The sequence below is a fragment of the Heptranchias perlo genome, chromosome 18 (genome assembly GCF_035084215.1).
Source record: "Heptranchias perlo isolate sHepPer1 chromosome 18, sHepPer1.hap1, whole genome shotgun sequence".
In the NCBI taxonomy this organism is placed as follows: Eukaryota; Metazoa; Chordata; class Chondrichthyes; order Hexanchiformes; family Hexanchidae; genus Heptranchias; species Heptranchias perlo.
Window position 1 is genome coordinate 4,127,935 of NC_090342.1, and position 21,797 is coordinate 4,149,731.

At 46.0% G+C, this 21,797-nt stretch overlaps 1 protein-coding gene across 5 annotated transcripts in view; it reads right to left on the minus strand.

Moving 5' to 3' along the window:
- gnptab (N-acetylglucosamine-1-phosphate transferase subunits alpha and beta) overlaps window positions 1-16,110 on the minus strand; it is a 119,167-nt gene extending 103,057 nt beyond the window's left edge. The window contains exons 1-4 of one of the 5 annotated variants that reach the window (XM_067999240.1): window positions 16,005-16,110; window positions 9,363-9,539; window positions 7,729-7,939; window positions 4,298-4,383 (exon numbers count right to left, since the gene is read on the minus strand). In XM_067999240.1, coding sequence (XP_067855341.1) covers window positions 4,298-4,383; window positions 7,729-7,857 — 215 coding nt within the window. In that variant the 5' untranslated portion in view covers window positions 7,858-7,939; window positions 9,363-9,539; window positions 16,005-16,110. Of the gene's footprint in view, window positions 1-4,297; window positions 4,384-7,728; window positions 7,940-9,362; window positions 9,540-15,986 lie in introns of all 5 variants that reach the window. The other 4 variants (XM_067999241.1, XM_067999238.1, XM_067999242.1 and 1 more) reach the window with 4 other exon arrangements.
- Between the last annotated feature and the right edge of the window lie 5,687 nt (window positions 16,111-21,797).

Sequence of the window (21,797 nt, forward strand, 5' to 3'; positions counted from 1 at the left end):
AAGAGCCCATGGCATTATTTCAAAGACGAGTAGGGGAGTTCTCCCCAGTGTCCTGGCCAATATTTATCCCTCAACCATCACCACTAGAACAGGTCCAAAAGCAAAATACTGTGGATGCTGGAAATCTGAAATAAAAACAGAAAATGCTGGAACTACTCAGCAAGTTCTCCCCCACAAGTAGAAACATTTTCTCTACGTCTACCCGATCAAGATGCTGCCTGGCTTGCTGAGTAGTTCCAGCATTTTCTGTTTTTATTTCACTAAAACAGATTATCTGGTCATTATCACATTGCTGTTTGCAGGACCTCGCTATGTACTAACTGGCTGCTGCATTTCCTACATTACAACAGTGTACATTTCAAAAGTACTTCACTGGCAGTAAAGCGCTTTGGGACATCCTGAGTTACATCATCTAATGCTGTCAGCATACCCTTCTATTCCTTTCTCCCTCATGTGCTTATCTAGCTTTCCTTTAAATACATCTATGCTATTTGTCTCAACTACTCCCTGTGGTAGCACAGTCCACATTCTTATCACCCTTTGGGTAAAGAAGCTTCCCCTGAATTCCCTATTGGATTTATTAGCGACTATTTTATATTTCTGACCTCTAGTTTTGGACTCCCCCATAAGTGGAAACATTTTCTCTACGTCTACCCTATCAAACTGTATCAGTATCTCAAAGACCTCAATCAGGTCACCTCTCAGCCTTCTCTTTCCTAGAGAGAAGAGCTCCAGCCTGTTCAGCCTTTCCTGTTAAGTATATCCTCTCAGTTCTGGTATCATATAGAAACATAGAAAATAGGAGCAGGAATAGGCCATTCGGCCCTTCGAGCCTGCTCCACCATTCAATATGATCATGGCTGATCCTCTATCTCAATGCCATATTCCCGCTCTCTCCCCATATCCCTTGATGCCTTGTGTCTAGAAATCTATCCAGCTCCTTCTTAAATATATTCAGTGACTTGGCCTTCACTGCCTTCTGCGGTAGAGAATTCCACAGGTTCACCACCCTCTGAGTGAAGAAATTTCTCCTCATCTCAGTCCTAAATGTCCTACCCCGTATCCTGAGACTGTGACTCCTCATTCTGGACCCCCCAGCCAGTGGAAACATCCTCCCTGCATCCAGTCTGTCTAGCCCTGTCAGAATTTTATACGTTTCAATGAGATCCCCTCTCAATCTTCTAAACTCAAGTGAATACAAGCCTAGTCGACCCAATCGCTCCTCATAGGACAGTCCTGCCATCCCAGGAATCAGTCTGGTGAACCTTCGCTGCACTCCCTCTATAGGAAGTTTATCTTTCCTTAGGTAAAGAGACCCAAACTGCACACAATACTCCAGGTGTGCTCTCACCAAGGCCCTGTATAACTACAGTAAGACATCCTTGCTCCTGTACTCAAATCCTCTTGCAATGAAGGCCAACATACCATTTGCCTTCCTAACTGATTACTGCACCTGCATGTTTGCTTTCAGTGACTGGTGTACAAGGACATCCAGGTCCCTATGTACATCAACATTTCCCAATCTATCACCATTTAAGTAATACTCTGCCTTTCTGTTTTTACTTCCGAAGTGGACAACTTCACATTTATCCACATTATGCTGCATCTGCCATGTATTTGCCCATTCACTCAACTTGTCTAAATCACCTTGAAGCCTCTTTGCATCCTCCTCACATCTCACGATCCCACCTAGTTTTGTGCCGTCAGCAAACTTGGAAATATTACATTTGGTTCCCTCATCCAAATCATTGGTATATATTGTGAATAGCTTGGGCCCAAGCACTGATTCCTGCGGTACCCCACTAGTCACTGCCTGCCAGCCCGAAAAAGACCCATTTATTCCTACTCTCTATTTCCTGTCTGTGAACCAATTTTTAATCCATGCCAGTATATTACCACCAATCCCATGTGCTTTGATTTTGCACAATAACCTCTTATGTGGGACTTTATCAAAGGCCTTTTGAAAATCCAAATAAACCACATCCACTGGTTCTCCCTTATCTATTCTACCAGTTACATCCTCAAAAAACTCCAGTAGGTTTGTCAAACATAATTTCCCTTTCATAAATCCATGTTGGCTTTATCTAATCCCGCTGATATTTTCTAAGTGTCCTGTTATCATATCCTTTATAATAGACTCTAGTATTTTCCCTACTACTGATTTTAGGCTAACAGTTCCCTGTTTTCTCTCTCCCTCCTTTTTTACAAGATCCTTGTGAATCTTTTTTGCACCCACTCCAATGCATCTATAATGTGTGTGTGGTCCCAGCACCAATCCCCGTGGAACACGACATCCCACCTTTTGTCAATCTGAATATGTACTCTTAACCCCTACTCTCTCTTTTCTGTTTTGTAGCCAACTTGCTATCCATTCTGCTACGGGTCCCCTGACTCCACAAGCTCTGACCTTAGTCATGAGTCTACAATGTGGTACTGTATCGAAGGCCTTTTGAAAATCCAAATATATTACATCCACTGCATTACCCTTGTCTACTCTTTGTTATTTCTTCAAAGAATTCAATAAGGTTGGTCAAGCATAACTTTCCCTTCTGAAATCCATGCTGACTATTCTTTATTATATTTTTGTTCCCTAGATGTTTTTCTATTACATCTTTGAGTAAAGATTCCATTATCTTTCCTACCGCCAAGGTTAAGCTACCTGGTTTATAGTTCCCTGAACTTGTTCTAGCTCCTTTTTTAAACATAGGAATAACATTAGCTGTCCGCCAGTCCTCTGGCACTATTCCAGTTTCTAAATGAATTTTTATATAAATGTAATATTTCTGCTATCTCCTCCCTAACTTCCTTTAATATTCGCGGAAGTTTGATTAGTTTATCAATTATCTCCCCCCCTTTCTACCTTAAATGTTTTTATGTCTTTTTTGATCTTTTCTAATGTCGTGTTCACCTTGTTAGTCTCCCTGGTAAATACTGAAGCAAAGTAACTATTCAGTATTTCTGCCATTTTGCTATCATTACTTGTGAGTTTATCTTGTGCATCCCTTAGTGGCCCTCTCCCTATTCTGATTTTTCTTTTATTATTTACACGCCTGTAGAATACTTCACTATTTCTTTTATATTCCTTGATAATTTAATTTCGTAGTTCCTCTTTGCTTTTTTAATTGTTTTTTTTTACTTCTTTCCTAACCTCTTCATATACCCTTTTGTCATTCTCTCTTTTATTGTTTATTCATCCATGGTGTTTCATTATTGGCTAGTTTGTTCTTGCTTTTTAGAGGAATATATTTCTCCTGAAAGAAGAGACCCAGCCTGTTCAGCCTTTCCTGATAAGTATATCCTCTCAGTTCTGGTATCATCCTTGTGAATCTTTTTTGCAATTTATCCTTTATATGGAGACCAGAACTGTGCACTGTACTCCACGTGTGGTCTAATCAAGGTTCTATACAAGTTTAACATAACTTCTCTGCTTTTCAATTCTATCAGTCTAGAAATGAACCCCAGTGATTGGTTTGTCTTTTATTTATGGCCTTAAAAACCTGTGTCGCTACTTTTAGTGATTTGTGTATCTGTATCCCAAGATCCCTTTGCGCCTGTACCCCATTTAGACTCATTACCGAAACAGTATGTGGCCTCCTTATTCTTCCTACCAAAATGCACCAAATTACACTTATCTATATTGAAATTCATTTGCCAATTACATGCCCATTCTGCAGATTTATTAATGCCTTCTTGCATTTTGACGTATTCTTCCTTTGTATTAATTACACCCCCCAATTTAGTGCCGTCCGCAAATTTTGAAATTGTACTTCCGATTCCAGAGTCCAAATCGTTAATGCAAATTGTGAGCAACAGTGATCCCAGCACCGATCCCTGTGGAGCACCACTTCCCACCTTTTGCCAGTCTGAGTAGCTACCCTTAATCCCTACTCTCTGTTTTCTGAGGTTATGAAAAGCACTATATAAATGTAAGTCTTTCTTTTAAAGGTCCAATTTATACAACATGTTTTATACCAGATACGCATTTACGCTCCAAGTGATTATTCACTTCCCTGTACACGCTCCCACTGAACAAGCTAGACTTTTACCTGGACAGCATGATTTCTGAAAGCGCATTATTTTCAGTAGCAAAAGAACAAACTGACACGCCCCCCTTAATGGCCCAATCACCCAACAAACCTCTCAACAAATCCATTATCTAAAACAAACAAGAAACATGGAACAGGTTTAAAGTGTTGAGACCTCTCAAGCAGATTATAAAAAGTTCAATCCTTGCATTTGCAATCAGCAATGTTCTAAACCAACAATCAAGAAGTGTCTGAAAATAACTGTATTTTACCTATTTTGGAACGATTTTCCAGCTACATTGTCGCGATAAGAATCAAACATGACATGATATTGGTCCCGGCTCCATTCCAAGACAACCTAGAAAGAATTATCCAATTCAAAAATAATTTTAGAATTTTTTTTTGTTTGTTCAATAACACACAAAATGCTTTCCAGTATGGTCCAATGTTATCTTAATAAGAGGACAAGAGTCTTAAGGGACCAATGTTTAACCTTACATGAGCAACTAAGTAAAAATATGCACAAATCCAGAGTGCAGGATTAACCCTATAGAATATAGAGTCTCCATAAACGTATAACTTGGAGATGTCTAGTGAAGCCATTAGTACCCAGAATTCTCACTCTAATGAATCTTGCAACTCTTCAAATTCTCTGGATTCCTTCAAAAAGACACGAGCCCCAGAAACATTGCATACTTTATTACTAACATTTACCTAAAAACAATGGAAGTTGAGCTTATTGCTGGGATCTAAAAGTTATACTTATTACAATTAGCACTCAAATATTTCCTAAGCTTTAATTAGATACCCAATGTCACACAAATTAACGGAATTGGTTACAGCTGTTAGTAAAACAGGTTAAAATGACTAATTATATTCTAGACTCAACAACATTCACGCCAGACTGTGCCAGGCAATGACCACCTCCCCTTGACATTCAACAGCATTACCATCGCCGAATCCCCCACCATCAACATCCTGGGGGTCACCATTGACCAGAAACTTAACTGGACTAGCTGCATAAATATTGTGGCTGCAAGAGCAGGTCAAAAGCTGGTTATTCTGCGGTGATGGACTCACCTCCTGACTCCCCAAAGCCTTTCCACCATCTACAAGGCACAAGTCAGGAGTGTGATGGAATACTCTCCACTTGCCTGGATGAGTGCAGCTGCAACAACACTCAAGAAGTTCGACACCATCCAGGACAAAGCAGCCCGCTTGATTGGCACCCCATCCACCACCCTAAACATTCACTCCCTTCACCACCGGCGCACTGTGGCTGCAGTGTGTACCATCCACAGGATGCACTGCAGCAACTCGCCAAGGTTTCATCGACAGCACATCCCAAACCCGCGACCTCTACCACTTAGAAGGACAAGGGCAGAAGGCACATAGGAACAACACCACCTGCACGTTCCCCTCCAAGTCACACACCATCCCAACTTGGAAATATATCACCGTTCCTTCATCGTCGCTGGGTCAAAATCCTGGAACTCCTTACCTAACAGCACTGTGGGGGAACCTTCACCACACCGACTGCAGCGGTTCAAGAAGGCAGCTCACCACCACTTTCTCAAGGGCAATTAGGGATGGGCAATAAATGCTGGCCTTGCCAGCGATGCCCACATCCCATGAACGAATAAAAAAAGAGGTAGGCTTTAAGGAGTGTCTTAAAGGAGGAAAGAGAGGTAGAGAGGCAAAGAAGTTTAGGGAGGGAATTTCAGAGCTTAGGGCCGAGGCAGCTGAAGGCATGGCTGCCAATGGTGGAGCGAGCGGGGATGCGCAAGAGGCAAGAATTGGAGGAGCGCACAGATCTCGGAGGGTTGTAGGACTGGAGGAGGTTACAGAAATAGGGAGGGACAAGGTCATGGAGGGATTTAAAAACAAGGATGAGAATTTCAAGATCGAGGCATTCCCAGACCAGAAGCCACTGTACGTCAGCGAGCACAGGGGTGATGGGAGAACAGGACTTGGTGCGAGTTAGGATACAGCAGCAGAGTTTTGGGTGAGCTCAAGTTTATAGAGGGTGGAAGATGGAAGGCCAGCCAGGAGACTTGGAATAGTCCAGTCTGGAGGTAGCAAAGGCATGAATAAGGGTTTCAGCAGCAGATAAGTGGAGGTAGGGACAGGGACGGAGACGGGCGAAGTTACGGAGGTGGAAGTAGGCGGTCTTGGTGATGGAGCGGATATGTAGTCGGAAGCTCATCTCGGGGTCAAATAGGACGTCAAGGTTGCGAACGGTCTGGTTCAGCCTCAGACGGTGGCAGGGAGAGGGATAGAGTCGGTGGCTAGGGAACGGAATTTGCGGCGGGGACCAAAGACAATGGCTTCGGTCTTCCCAATATTTAGTTGGAGGAAATTTTTGCTCATCCAGTACTGGATGTCAGACAAGTAATGTGACAAATGAGAGAAAGTGGAAGGAGGTGGTTGAGAGGTAGAGTGGGTGTCGTCAGCGTACATGTGGAATCTGATGTTGTGTTTTCGGATGATGTCACTGAGGGGCAGCATGTAGATGCGAAATAGAAGGGGGCCAAGGATAGATCCTTGCGGGACTCCAGAGGTAACAGTGTGGGAGCAGGAAGAGAAGCCATTGGCGGTGATTCATTGGATACCAAAACTGATAAAATCAAAACTATTACATAATTTGAATGGCAAATCAAGGAGGTCACAAAGAACAGCTATATTAAACCTTTTTTTAACCTGTAAAGCTTTAAGCTGTAATTAGAATTAGATATCACAGTAGAAATCAAGGCATCCCTTTTTAATTCTAAATTTAGTAAATAGTGAGCTTATATTTCATGTATTCTAGTGTGAAAACATGGGATGAGTGTTGACTGCATGATAGGCAACCACGTCTCCTGTTCTTGTATTCATCTAAAATAGTTCCAAGAATAGTGTGTGTTGCACCACAGTAATATGCTTCCAGAATGTATTTTCGAAGGGAATGCAAGAACAGTCATTCGGAAGGGTGGGGGGGGAAAAGAGTTCAGTCATTTGCGAGGGCCGGGGGGTGGGGGAGGAAGTTATGTGCAAGGAAAAGGGAAATACAATTCATAAATGACTCAGATCCTTTTAAATTCACAATTATGAAATATATGAAAAAGTTCATGCTTAAGGGCTACTTCTTAATGATAGTGAGAAAACTAAACTTCAAATATACAAAAATTCAAAAGCAAATTTTGAAAAATGGGTTAATTTAGCATCTTGCTTAGCTTGACAAACTAAAAGGGAGATAATAATATTGGGCCTGGGGCTACATAAATTACATTCAAAGAAAATTTTGAAATCCACATTTCTGTGCTACTTTGGTGCAACAAATTTCTTTACAACTGTAAAATGAATTACTGAAATACAGCAGTAATAAATTCAGGTACAAAAACTGCAACAGAAAATGTAATACTCCAAACACCCAAGCTGGTTATTTAGGTAAGAATTATCTTTATTTGAATGACATTCTTACTAATATTTATCTCTGCTTATTATAATAAAAATCATCTAGGAGAAACAAGGTTGGGTGTGAAAGTGTGAGCTGATTAGTGGTGTATTCATCATCTTTCTAAACTAGTTGTTGCACCTGTTATAACCAATTCTGAACATAGCACCTTTAGAATAATTATGCAATTATACTTGGAGATATGTTCAGCCAAATTTGCACACAATAGTTTAGGTTTATTATTTATATTTTATTTGACAAGTTACTTACCTCTCCAAACTGAAAGGCAGACACAATCATGAGCACTAACCCTCCAAAGCAGAGGTAAAGGCCGTATCGATGGGACAGACAGGTGTAGGTCTGCCTCTGAACCAACTTCAGCAATGAGTTGAGGACCATGGCCAACCTGACATACTCCTTATCACACACGCAACCAAAGGCTCTGCAAAGTCACAAACTCATCTATAGCAGGGACAGATCACTGTAAAGATAAGAGAACACAAAAGCTCTAATGTGCTATGCACACTGCAAGATTGTAAAATTATAACATAATGAAGCACCCCCTACACTGTTGGATATGCTTAAGACTGACAACTAGGTTAGCTCCCATGCTAAAGTGCATGCCTTTATTTGTTTAAAGGGCGGAACATAAAAACATATCCAAATGAAAATTGCAGGTGAAAAACTTATTAGTTACAATTTCCCTCTAGCAAGAAACATGTATACAAAACCGTATGAAAAAGGTGTTGATATTTCTAAAAATCAGATTGCGAGATACAATAAATGCACGCAACCTAGTAGTTATTTTTTTAAAATAATGTGCTTTTGCAAAGAACAAGCCTTTTGGTTGTTGCTTATGTTTTCGAATATCTACTTTGTGCTACTACTGCTCATCAGACTTTTTCTCGTTACTTTTGCCAATTTTCTTTCCTCTCCTGAAGATGCCAATTCTTGATATTCATCAGCTACGCTTTAAAGTAATAATTTGGGCTGTACTTTGCCAATGCCACTCAGTAGGAGCCAGAACTGCGCTGCTTGAAGTAGCTATTTTAAGCCATTTCTGCAAAGAATTACACCAACATTAAACTGCAGCTGTATCAGAAGCAGCTTTGCTACCCTTATAAGTCAGTCTAGCAGGGCCACCAAATGCATCCAAAAATGAAATGTTGTCAACAGGGTGTGTAGGAAAGTATAAAATATAGTTGAATATAATGAAATAATCTACATGTTTTAATATATTGAAAGTAGTCCTTTTCATGCAAAAGACACTGTTACGTAAGCAATTCAATCTGAAATACTGGGTGCTTCTCAACTGCAACCTGAAATTGACAACCATATTCTAAACAAGGAAGTTCTCTGACTAAACAACTAAGCACTCACTGACCTCAGTCTATGTTTGATTAACAATTAATTAGCAGAAAATATTGTGCATTACATTGCATACATTCCTTTCCTTTTTCAAACATCATCATCCAACTTAATATGAACAATACTGGAGATTTGCTAGCTTTTAAAATGTTGTAACAAATAACAATATATCAATGACAAAGCAATAAAGAGATACAAGTAACTGATTTGTTTCCTGTACTTGAAAAGAAAACTCAAAGATAAGATTATTCGGCTGATCAAAGCACAATCCACCAGGGCTATCATCCTTACTATTATACCATCCAATTCCACTTTGAACATCCCTATTTTCTTTTCTACCACCCTACTCGACAGATTATTCTAAACATTCATCCATCAAGCTGACTGGTTCAGTTTTCGCAGAAAAATTGATCAAATTCCAGAACGCTATCCCAAAAATACTGGTAAAAAGAATTCTCAGAAAAACCTATAATCCTATTTAATGAAAGTCGAGTTTGATTTATTCAGCCACCGTGAACCAGTAGCTTTGTTCATACCTCATCCTCTTTACACTTGAGATCAGTCTTGCTCTTCTCTTTACCTTTTCCAATTTATCCATTTTTTTGTCTCAGACCCATAGCAGTATTGTCAGTTCCAGTCAGACAAAATCCCCATTTTACTGCAAGGCTGGAATTCAAAATCTCTTGCCCACACATGCAGAGCTCCTTTCCCAGCTGTTAAATTTAAAATGTTTAGAAAGCATAGATGTCAGTGTCTGTATTAAGCAGTTAAATCAAAACCCTGAGCATTTTTTGAACCGTAGTTGAAATTGCACTGGAGTTACATTGTATGCAGAGTCAAACACAAGTGGTGAGAGACCGGGTCTTCTAGGGAGTCTCACACTGCTATTCTCCAGAGTCAGGCTAGGCCCCACTCCGGATTTATACTGCAATTTTATCACTATTGCATAAACCATGTTGCAGTAAAAGCTAAATTAGCGTAAATGCATGCAGGAAGCGACAACTAGAATCGAACACAGTTTGGTCTTGATAGTGCGTTGTACAGTTCTGTAAACTTGCATCCTACTCTTCTGGCTAAATATCCCTGCACTGTTTCATTTGGAGAGCAAGACTTTCATGATTTAAAATGTGATCCAAAAACAGCAAATATATTGCTGGAGTCACTGGACAGGAGTGTCCAACAAGGGGTGCAGGGATCATATACGGACCCAAATTCCTGGCGATGTGGTCTTCTAAGCCAACACAACTTAGTTCTACTTGCAATTTTAGTTCCTATTTATTGGTTTGTCTTGTTTAAATTTTGTGGGCCTGGGGTTGTGGAAAGGACTGTTCTTAGCACTGTTGCCTTGTTGCTGGATAGATCCCAAATCAGATCCGTTAATATTACAACTTGAGATCTATATAAGTAGTTGGGAACATTGGTTTAAACTTTGTGTCACTGAAGCTCCAGGGAACACACCTATGCAGCCCATGAAGTCAAAAGCTTGGAAACTCTTGTTGCACAGTACATTTAAACTACATTAGCATTGGCACATGGTGATTTCCACTTAGCTCAGACACTAATTCCAGACTGTAGCGAGCAAGACAGTCTGACACCCACTTCTGTTTTGACTGCAAATCGGTCATATTGAACCAGTTGTAAAAACTGCCTGGGGAGTCCGTTGGAGCTCCTAGACACTTTTTAAACCATGTTCAATTAATTTAAATGTTTACCAAGGTAGATACTGCTGGAAAATACTGGAAATACAAAGTAAGTTTGTTAGCATCTATAAAGTGAAATGGCTGGTTAATGTTTTAATCATAGATCGTTCATCAGTAGCGAAATATCTAACATAGAAACATAGAAAATTTTGCGGCACAAGAGGCCAATCGGCCCAACATGACTGTGCCGGGCGAAATAGAGCTATCCAGCCTAATCCCACTTTCCAGCTGTTGGTCCGTAGCCTTGTGGTTATGGCACTTCAAGTGCATATCCGAGTATTTTTTAAACGTGACGAGGGTTTCTGCCGCTACCACTCTTTCAGGCAGTGAGTTCCAGACCCCCGCCATCCTCTGGGTGAAATTTTTTTTCCTCAACTCCCCTCTAATCCTTCTACCAATTACTTTAAATCTATGCCCCCTGGTTATTGACCTCTCTGCTAAGGGAAATAGGTCCTTCTTATCCACTCTATCTAGGCCCCTCATAATTTTATATACCTCAATTAAATCACCCATCAGCCTCCTCTGTTCCAAAGAAAACAACCACGGACTATCCAATCTTTCTTCATAGCTAAAATTCTCTCATCCTGGCAACAGCCTCATAAATCTGCTCTGTACCCTCTGTAGTGCAATCACATCTTTCCTGTAAATCGGTGACCAGAACTGTACGCAGTACTCAAAATGTGGCCTAACTAGTGATTTATACAGTTCTAGCATAACCTTCCTGCTCTCATATTCTTTGCCTCGGCTAATAAAGGAAAGTATCCCGTTTGCCTTCTTAACCACTTTATCTACCTTATCTTCAGGGATCTGTGGACATGCACTCCAAGGTCCCTCTCTTCCTCTAGACTTGTCAGTATCCACCCATTCATTGTGTACTCCCTTGCCTTGTTTGAACTCCCCAAATGCATTATCTCACATTTCTCTGGATTGAATTCCATTTGTCACTTTTCTGCCCACCTGACCAGTCCATTGATATCTTCCTGCAATCTACAGCTTTCCTCCTCACTATCAACCACAAAAAACTAAAACATTAGAGAAAAATAGCTGCTGGCAGACCTGCTGCATATTGGCAGCATTTGTTTTAAATTTCTTAATTGCAGTATTTTTATTTAAAAACGCAGCAAAGAAAGGAACTGTGCAAGTGAAGCCATGCAGGGCTCTCACCTTGGCAGCCATTGCTGTCATCGCCCTCCCAATCCTGTCAGTCATCTCCCCCCACCCCCATTCCTGTCAGCCGTCTCCCCCCCACCCCCATTCCTGTCAGCCATCTCCCCCCCACCCCCATTCCTGTCAGCCATCTCCCCCCCCATTCCTGTCAGCCATCTTCCCCCCCCCCATTCCTGTCAGCCATCTTCCCCCCCCCATTCCTGTCAGCCATCTTCCCCCCCCCATTCCTGTCAGCCATCTTCCCCCCCCCATTCCTGTCAGCCATCTCCCCCCCCATTCCTGTCAGCCATCTTCCCCCCCCCCATTCCTGTCAGCCATCTTCCCCCCCCCCCATTCCTGTCAGCCATCTTCCCCCCCCCCCATTCCTGTCAGCCATCTCCCCCCCCCATTCCTGTCAGCCATCTCCCCCCCCCCATTCCTGTCAGCCATCTTCCCCCCCCCCCCCATTCCTGTCAGCCATCTTCCCCCCCCCCCCATTCCTGTCAGCCATCTTCCCCCCCCCCCATTCCTGTCAGCCATCTTCCCCCCCCCCCCATTCCTGTCAGCCATCTTCCCCCCCCATTCCTGTCAGCCATCTTCCCCCCCCCCCCCCATTCCTGTCAGCCATCTTCCCCCCCCCCCCATTCCTGTCAGCCATCTTCCCCCCCCCCCCCATTCCTGTCAGCCATCTTCCCCCCCCCCCCATTCCTGTCAGCCATCTTCCCCCCCCCCCATTCCTGTCAGCCATCTTCCCCCCCCCATTCCTGTCAGCCATCTCCCCCCCCATTCCTGTCAGCCATCTTCCCCCCCCCCCATTCCTGTCAGCCATCTTCCCCCCCCCCCATTCCTGTCAGCCATCTTCCCCCCCCCCCATTCCTGTCAGCCATCTCCCCCCCCCCATTCCTGTCAGCCATCTCCCCCCCCCCATTCCTGTCAGCCATCTTCCCCCCCCCATTCCTGTCAGCCATCTTCCCCCCCATTCCTGTCAGCCATCTTCCCCCCCCCCCATTCCTGTCAGCCATCTTCCCCCCCCCCCCATTCCTGTCAGCCATCTTCCCCCCCCCATTCCTGTCAGCCATCTCCCCCCCCCCATTCCTGTCAGCCATCTCCCCCCCCCCATTCCTGTCAGCCATCTTCCCCCCCCCCCCATTCCTGTCAGCCATCTTCCCCCCCCCCCCCATTCCTGTCAGCCATCTTCCCCCCCCCCATTCCTGTCAGCCATCTTCCCCCCCCCCCCATTCCTGTCAGCCATCTTCCCCCCCCATTCCTGTCAGCCATCTTCCCCCCCCATTCCTGTCAGCCATCTTCCCCCCCCCCCCCATTCCTGTCAGCCATCTTCCCCCCCCCCCCCCATTCCTGTCAGCCATCTTCCCCCCCCCCCCCATTCCTGTCAGCCATCTTCCCCCCCCCCCCCATTCCTGTCAGCCATCTTCCCCCCCCCCCCCCATTCCTGTCAGCCATCTTCCCCCCCCCCCCATTCCTGTCAGCCATCTTCCCCCCCCCCCCCCATTCCTGTCAGCCATCTTCCCCCCCCCCCCCCATTCCTGTCAGCCATCTTCCCCCCCCCCCCCATTCCTGTCAGCCATCTTCCCCCCCCCCCCCCATTCCTGTCAGCCATCTTCCCCCCCCCCCCCATTCCTGTCAGCCATCTTCCCCCCCCCCCCCATTCCTGTCAGCCATCTTCCCCCCCCCCCCCATTCCTGTCAGCCATCTTCCCCCCCCCCCATTCCTGTCAGCCATCTTCCCCCCCCATTCCTGTCAGCCATCTTCCCCCCCCCCCCCCCCATTCCTGTCAGCCATCTTCCCCCCCCCCCCCCATTCCTGTCAGCCATCTTCCCCCCCCCCCCCCATTCCTGTCAGCCATCTTCCCCCCCCCCCCATTCCTGTCAGCCATCTTCCCCCCCCCCCCCCCATTCCTGTCAGCCATCTTCCCCCCCCCCCATTCCTGTCAGCCATCTTCCCCCCCCATTCCTGTCAGCCATCTTCCCCCCCCCCCCCCCATTCCTGTCAGCCATCTTCCCCCCCCCCCCCATTCCTGTCAGCCATCTTCCCCCCCCCCCCCCCATTCCTGTCAGCCATCTTCCCCCCCCCCCCATTCCTGTCAGCCATCTTCCCCCCCCCCCCCCCCATTCCTGTCAGCCATCTTCCCCCCCCCCCCCCATTCCTGTCAGCCATCTTCCCCCCCCCCCCATTCCTGTCAGCCATCTTCCCCCCCCCCCCCCCATTCCTGTCAGCCATCTTCCCCCCCCCCCCATTCCTGTCAGCCATCTTCCCCCCCCCCCCCCATTCCTGTCAGCCATCTTCCCCCCCCCCCCCCATTCCTGTCAGCCATCTTCCCCCCCCCCCCATTCCTGTCAGCCATCTTCCCCCCCCCCCCCATTCCTGTCAGCCATCTTCCCCCCCCCCCCCATTCCTGTCAGCCATCTTCCCCCCCCCCCCCATTCCTGTCAGCCATCTTCCCCCCCCCCCCATTCCTGTCAGCCATCTTCCCCCCCCCCCATTCCTGTCAGCCATCTTCCCCCCCCATTCCTGTCAGCCATCTTCCCCCCCCCCCCCCCATTCCTGTCAGCCATCTTCCCCCCCCCCCCCATTCCTGTCAGCCATCTTCCCCCCCCCCCCCCATTCCTGTCAGCCATCTTCCCCCCCCCCCCATTCCTGTCAGCCATCTTCCCCCCCCCCCCCCCCATTCCTGTCAGCCATCTTTCCCCCCCCCCCCCCATTCCTGTCAGCCATCTTCCCCCCCCCCCCCCCATTCCTGTCAGCCATCTTCCCCCCCCCCCCCATTCCTGTCAGCCATCTTCCCCCCCCCCCATTCCTGTCAGCCATCTTCCCCCCCCCCCCCCATTCCTGTCAGCCATCTTCCCCCCCCCCCCATTCCTGTCAGCCATCTTCCCCCCCCCCCCCATTCCTGTCAGCCATCTTCCCCCCCCCCCATTCCTGTCAGCCATCTTCCCCCCCCCCCCCCCCATTCCTGTCAGCCATCTTCCCCCCCATTCCTGTCAGCCATCTTCCCCCCCCCCCCCATTCCTGTCAGCCATCTTCCCCCCCCCCCCCCCCCATTCCTGTCAGCCATCTTCCCCCCCCCCCCCCCCCATTCCTGTCAGCCATCTTCCCCCCCCCCCCCCATTCCTGTCAGCCATCTTCCCCCCCCCCCCCCCCCCATTCCTGTCAGCCATCTTCCCCCCCCCCCCCCCCATTCCTGTCAGCCATCTTCCCCCCCATTCCTGTCAGCCATCTTCCCCCCCCCCCCATTCCTGTCAGCCATCTTCCCCCCCCCCCATTCCTGTCAGCCATCTTCCCCCCCCCCCCATTCCTGTCAGCCATCTTCCCCCCCCCCCCCATTCCTGTCAGCCATCTTCCCCCCCCCCATTCCTGTCAGCCATCTTCCCCCCCCCCCATTCCAGTCAGCCATCTTCCCCCCCCCCCCCATTCCAGTCAGCCATCTTCCCCCCCCCCCATTCCAGTCAGCCATCTTCCCCCCCCCCCCCATTCCAGTCAGCCATCTTCCCCCCCCATCCCATTCCTGTCAGCCATCTTCCCCCCCCCCCCATTCCTGTCAGCCATCTTCCCCCCCCCCCATTCCTGTCAGCCATCTTCCCCCCCCCCCCCATTCCTGTCAGCCATCTTCCCCCCCCCCCCCCATTCCTGTCAGCCATCTTCCCCCCCCCCCCCATTCCTGTCAGCCATCTTCCCCCCCATTCCTGTCAGCCATCTTCCCCCCCCCCCCCCCATTCCTGTCAGCCATCTTCCCCCCCCCCCCATTCCTGTCAGCCATCTTCCCCCCCCCCATTCCTGTCAGCCATCTTCCCCCCCCCCCCATTCCTGTCAGCCATCTTCCCCCCCCCCCCCATTCCTGTCAGCCATCTTCCCCCCCCCCCCCATTCCTGTCAGCCATCTTCCCCCCCCCCCCATTCCTGTCAGCCATCTTCCCCCCCCCCCCATTCCTGTCAGCCATCTTCCCCCCCCCCCCCCATTCCTGTCAGCCATCTTCCCCCCCCATTCCTGTCAGCCATCTTCTCCCCCTCCTCATTCCTGTCAGCCATCTCCCCCCTCCTCATTCCTGTCAGCCATCTCCCCCCCTCCTCATTCCATGTCAGTCATCTCCCCCAACTCCTCCCACCCAACCCTGTAATATTTCACTCTAATGCGGGTCCTTGCACAGTTTCCCAGCTCGAGCACACTCTCTCTCTCTCTCTCTCTGGGTAAACTCTTCTCGCTGGCCTAGGCCTGGGCTCAGGCGGGGTTTATATTTACTTTCTTGATGATAATTTTAAAAAGACATGCCACAGACGATAACCGGCCGTCGATACAAACCCGAGCCGCCGCAATTACCCCTCGCTCCCGGGGAGAGAGAGGAGGACGCGCCAACCGACACCGCACGCGCGCCGCATTCAAACAGCGCCAGCGTTCCAAACGGTCACTCGGCCGCTCGGGCTGCAAAAATCTGTCACCTGACCTCCATTTTCCCCGACACTGCGCATGCGCCATTACCGACCCCCGCCGCTGTTCGCGCAGTCCGTGGGATTTGCAGACGCCATCTTGGATGTGGCAAGGGAGGAGATGGGCGGGGCTTGTAGTCAACCTAAGCGAATGCCTTGAACTTTTAAACTGGGAAGAGAAGGCACAAAGTGTCACTGAAAGAAAGATCTGACGAAAGTTTGTTTTCCTGAGAGCAGGAAAGGTTAAGGGGAAATTTAATAGAGATGTTCAAAATCATGAAGGGTTTTGATCGAGTAAATAAGGAGAAACTGTTTCCAGTGGCAGAAGGGTCGGTAACCAGAGGACTCAGATTTAAGGTAATTGGCAAAAGAACCAGAGGCGAGGTGAGGAGTTTTTTTTCCCCCCCCCACACAGCGAGTTGCTATCATCTGGAACGTGCTGCCTGAAAGGGTGGTGGAAATGAGATTCAATAGTAATTTCTAAAAGGAAATTGGATAAATACTTGAAAAGGAAAAATTTGCAGGGCTATGAGGAAAGAGCAGGGGGAGTGGGACTGCCCTTTCAAAGAGCATGATGTGGAGATGCCGGTGATGGACTGGGGTTGACAATTGTAAACAATTTTACAACACCAAGTTATAGTCCAACGATTTTATTTGAAATCTACAAGCTTTCGGAGGCTTCCTCCTTCCTCAGGAAGGAGGAAATTTACCTGAGGAAGGAGGAAGCCTCCGAAAGCTTGTAGATTTCAAATAAAATCGTTGGACTATAACTTGGTGTTGTAAAATTGTTTACAATTTTCAAAGAGCAGCCACAGTCGACCAGGTAAGGAAGACAAGGTTCCTTCCCTAAAGGACATTAGTGAACCAGTTGGGTTTTACAATAATCTGACAGTGTCATGGTCACTTTTTACTGATACTAGCACTTTTTGCCCTAGAGCTTTTAATTCTCAAACTGCCATGGTGGGATTTGAAATAACAGTTCTCTGGTTTAATAGTCCAGTAACATAATCACTACACTACCATACCCTGGAGAAATGTACTTCATCCTCATTGAATGGATTTTCAATAGAGAGATATCCCATGTCAAGAGGTAAGAGGCAGCACACAATGCCTAATATGGGTGGTAGTTATGATACCAGACCAGCAACTCAGGTAGAGCATTCAAATCCCCTCAAAGCAAGTTTTTTAATTACATTCAACAAATCTGGTAATTTGTGGTGAGCTGGCAGCAGGAAGTAGGACCAGCTGCTGGATTATGAAAAACTCAACTGGTTCATTACTGTACTTCAGAGACAGGAACCTGCCACTCTTACTGGTCTGGCCTACACATGACTCTAGTCTCTCAAAATTTCAATTGACTCCCAGCATCCACAGTCTTTTGGGGGAGAGAGTTCCAGATTTCCACTACTCTATGTGTGAATAACTGCTTCCTGATTTTACTCCTGCTTTAATTTTAAGATTGTGCCCCCTTGTTCTGGTTTCCCCAGCAGAGGATATAGTTTCTCTGTATCCTGTCAAATCCCTTAATCATTTTAAATGCCTCGATTAGATCACCTCTCAACCTTCTAAACTCAGGGGGAATACAAGCCTAGTCTGTGCAGCTTGTCCTCATAATTTAACTCTTTAAGCCCTGGTATCATTCTGGTGAATCTGCACTGTATCCCTTCTGAGGCCAATATATCTTTCCTGAGGCCCAAAACTGAACACAGTACTCCAGTTGGGGTCTGACCAAGGCTCTATACAACTGAACATCCCTTCTTCACATTTGAATTCCAACCTCCTTAAGATAAAAGCCAATATTCCATTAGCCTTTTTGATCAATTTTTGTACCTGCGTACTAGCTTTTAGTGATTTGTGTACATGTACATCTAAATCCCTTTGCTTTTCCACAACTCCTGGTCTCACCATTAAGAAAATATTCTGATTTGTTTTTCTAATCCAAAGTGGAAGACCTCACACTTCCCCACATTGAACTCCATCTGCCACAGTTTTGCCCACTCACTTAGTCTGCCTATGTCCCTTTGTCACTTCCTCCTCCCATCCACACAATTTACTGTGCCTCCTAACTTAGTGTCATCTGCAAACTTGGATATACAACTCTTTATTCCTTCATCCAAGTCATTAATATATGTTGTGAAAAACTGAGGGCCTAGCACAGATGCCTGGGGAGCACCACTTTTCATATCCCACCAATCAGTGTACATTCCCCTAATCTCTACTGCCTGCCTCCTAACTTCCAAACAATTACCAACCCATAATCACATGGTTACCTCCAATTCCATGCACTCTCATTTTTGCTAATAATTTCTTGTGCAAAACCTTATCAAATGTTTTCAGAAAGTCCATATAGACACATTCCTATCCACCATGCTAGTGACTTCCTCAAAAAATTCAACTATATTAGTCAGACATGACCAAACCTTCACAGTGTTCAGTCACTCTGTCTCTGATGATAGATTCCAGTAACTTCCCCACAACTGATGTTAAACTGGTGGGTCTGTAGTTACTTGGTTTTTCTGTCCCTCCTTAAATAATGGAGTGACATTAGACATTTTCCAATCCAAAGGCACAATTACTAAATCTAGAGAGCTTTGGAAAATTATGACTGATGTATCTGCAATTTCCTCACTTATTTCTTTTAATATCCTAGGATGGAAACCAGCCATGTCCTGTAGGTTCGTCTGTCTTAAGCCCATTATTTTCTCCATCACCATTTTTAAAACTTATATTAAATCCACTAAATTCCTCTCCTTAACTTATTTTTAGGTTCCCTTGTAATTTGTGGGGAGGAAGTCAATATTAGAATAATCAGACATGGACTCTGACTAGAAACATAGAATATCTCACGGTCAGAAAAGTCCACAGCTCCATCTAGCCTGCCTTCCTGCTATCCAAACAGTTGTATCTGATGATGTGTGTCCCTTAAGATACTTGTCCCATTTGACCTTGAAGAGATCTAAGCTAACTATCCCGGCAACATCCCTTCATAAACCAATCCAAAAATCGGGCATCCTCTCAGTGAAATAATGCTTTTTCACATCCCTCCTGAATCTTTTTGGCTTATACTCATGTCCCCTGTTCTGCTATCTCACACAAAATCAAATATCCCTGACTGATCCTCAGCATCCTGGAGCCTTATTAAAAAATTCATTCTCAGGATATGGATATTGATGGCAAAGCCGGCATTTATCACTCATCCCCAGTTGCCATTTGAGAAGGTGGTGGTGGGCCTTCTTCTTGAACCGCTGTAGTCCATGTAGTGAAGATGCTCCCACAGTGTTGTTAGGAAGGGAGTTCCAGGATTTTGACCCTTTTGACGATGAAGCAACGGTGATATATATCTAAGTCAGTCTTCTCTCCAATGTGAAGAATCCCAATTCTGTGAGTCAATCCTCAAGCATTTTATTGCCTAGTCCCCTAATCATTCTTGTAGCTATTCTCTGCACATTTTCCAACTCAGCTATATCCTTTCTGTAGTGAGTATTCCAGAACTGTACAGAGTGATCCAGGTGGACCCTGATCATCTCTCTATACTGCAGCAAAACAGCTTCCTTTCACCTACACTCTCTTCCTCTCATACAATCTAACAACCCATTTGATTTTTTTGACATCAGCCAGACATTGACTTGTGAGGTGACATTTTCTTGGGTCTGTTCCCAGATGTGCTGGATTGCCTGGGCACGGCAGATGTTGGAAAATCAGGTGAGTTCCTGTACAGATGTGCACTTTGAACCCGCCCGACTTTCCGATATTTGCTGCACTCAGACAATCCAATGCACCTGGGCACAGACCCAGAAAAATCTCCCCTGATGTGTTGAGGGATCCATCCACCAGATCCCTATCCTGATCCGTCTTTGTATTTTCGCATTAATCCTGAAATTCTCTTTGCTTATTTTGTATTCCCAAGTATATGTCTTTACATTTATCTGCATTAAACCGCATCTGCCCACCTCACCAAACAGATTACGTACCCCTACATCACGCCCCCACCTCCCACCATAGTAACCACCCCTACTGCCCTAGTGTCATCCACAAACTCTGAGATGAAGCCACTGACTGCCTATTCATTTATGAAACTGTTGAAGAGTACCACTGCCAACACTGATCCCTGCAGCACCCCCCACTCATTGCACCCCTCCATCCACACACTTCCCATTCTCACTGACCCTCTGCTTCATATCGCCTAGCTCCGATTCCATCCATCTCAGCACACTACCGGCAACACAATGTCTGCTAATTTTCTCCACTAATTTTTCATGAGGCAGCTTATCAAAAGCTTTGCTAAATCCAACTAAACATCTATGTGCTCGCCCCTATCCATATCCTTAGTTATTTTAAAAGAAAATTATAAGTTGGTTTGACATATAAATAATGGAAGGGTGGGGCCGATTAGGGACAAAAAAGGAGATCTTCTTGAGACAGAGGGTATGGCTGAGAAACTAAATGAATACTTCGCATCAGTCTTCACTAGAGAAGCTGCAAATGTAGCAGTAAAGGAGGAGATAGTAGCGATATTGGATAGGATAAAAATAGATAAAGAGGCGGTACTTAAAAGATTGGCAGTACTCAAAGTAGAAAAGTCACCTGGTCCAGACGGGATGCATCCTAGGTTACTGAGGGAAGTAAGGGTGGAAATTGCGGAGGCCCAGGCCACAATCTTTCCAATCCTCCTTAGATATGGGGATGGTGCCTGAGGACCGGAGGATTGCAAATGTTACACCTCTGTTCAAAAAAGGGGAAAGGGATAAACCCGGCAACTATAGGCCAGTGGTTGGTGGTGGGGAAAATTTTAGAGACTGTAATCTGGAACAAAATTAATTGGCATTTGGAAAAGTATGGGCTAATAAATGAAAAATGGCACAGATTTGTTAAAGGAAAATTGTGTTTGACTAACTTGATTAAGTTCTTTGTTGAAGTAACCGAGAGGGTTGATGAGGGTAATGCGGGTGATGTTGTGTATATGGACTTTCAAAAGGCACTTGATAAAGTACCGCATAATAGACTTGTTAGCATAATTAAAGCCCATGGGATTAAAGGGACAGTGGTAGTGTGGATACAAAATTGGCTAAGGGACAGAAAGCAGAGAGTAGTGGTGAACGGTTGTTTTTTGGACTGGAGGAAAGTATACAGTGGTGTTCCCCAAGGACCACTGCTCTTTTTGATATGTATTAATGACCTGGACTTGGGTATAGAGGGTATAATTTCAAAATTTGCAGATGGCACGAAATTTGGAAATGAAGTAAACAATGTGGAGGATAGTAACAGTCTTCAGGAGGGCATAGGCAGACTGGTGAAATGAGCAGACACATGAAAGATGAAATTTAACGCAGAGAAGTGTGAAGTGATGCATTTTGGTAGGAAGAATGAGGAGAGGCAATATAAACTAAATGGTACAATTTTAAAGAGGGTGCAGGAACAGAGACCTGGGGGTGTATGCACACAAATCTTTGAAGGTGGCAGGACAAGTTGAAAAGGCTGTTAAAAAAGCATAAGGGATCCTGGGCTTTATTAATAGAGGCATAGAGTACAAAAGCAAGGAAGTTATGCTAAACCTTTATAAAACACTGGTTAGGCCTCCGCTGGAGTATTGTTTTCAATTCTGGGCACCACACTTTAGAAAGGATGTCAAGGCCTTAGAGAGGGTGCAGAAGAAATTTACTAGAATGATACCAGGGATGGGGGACTT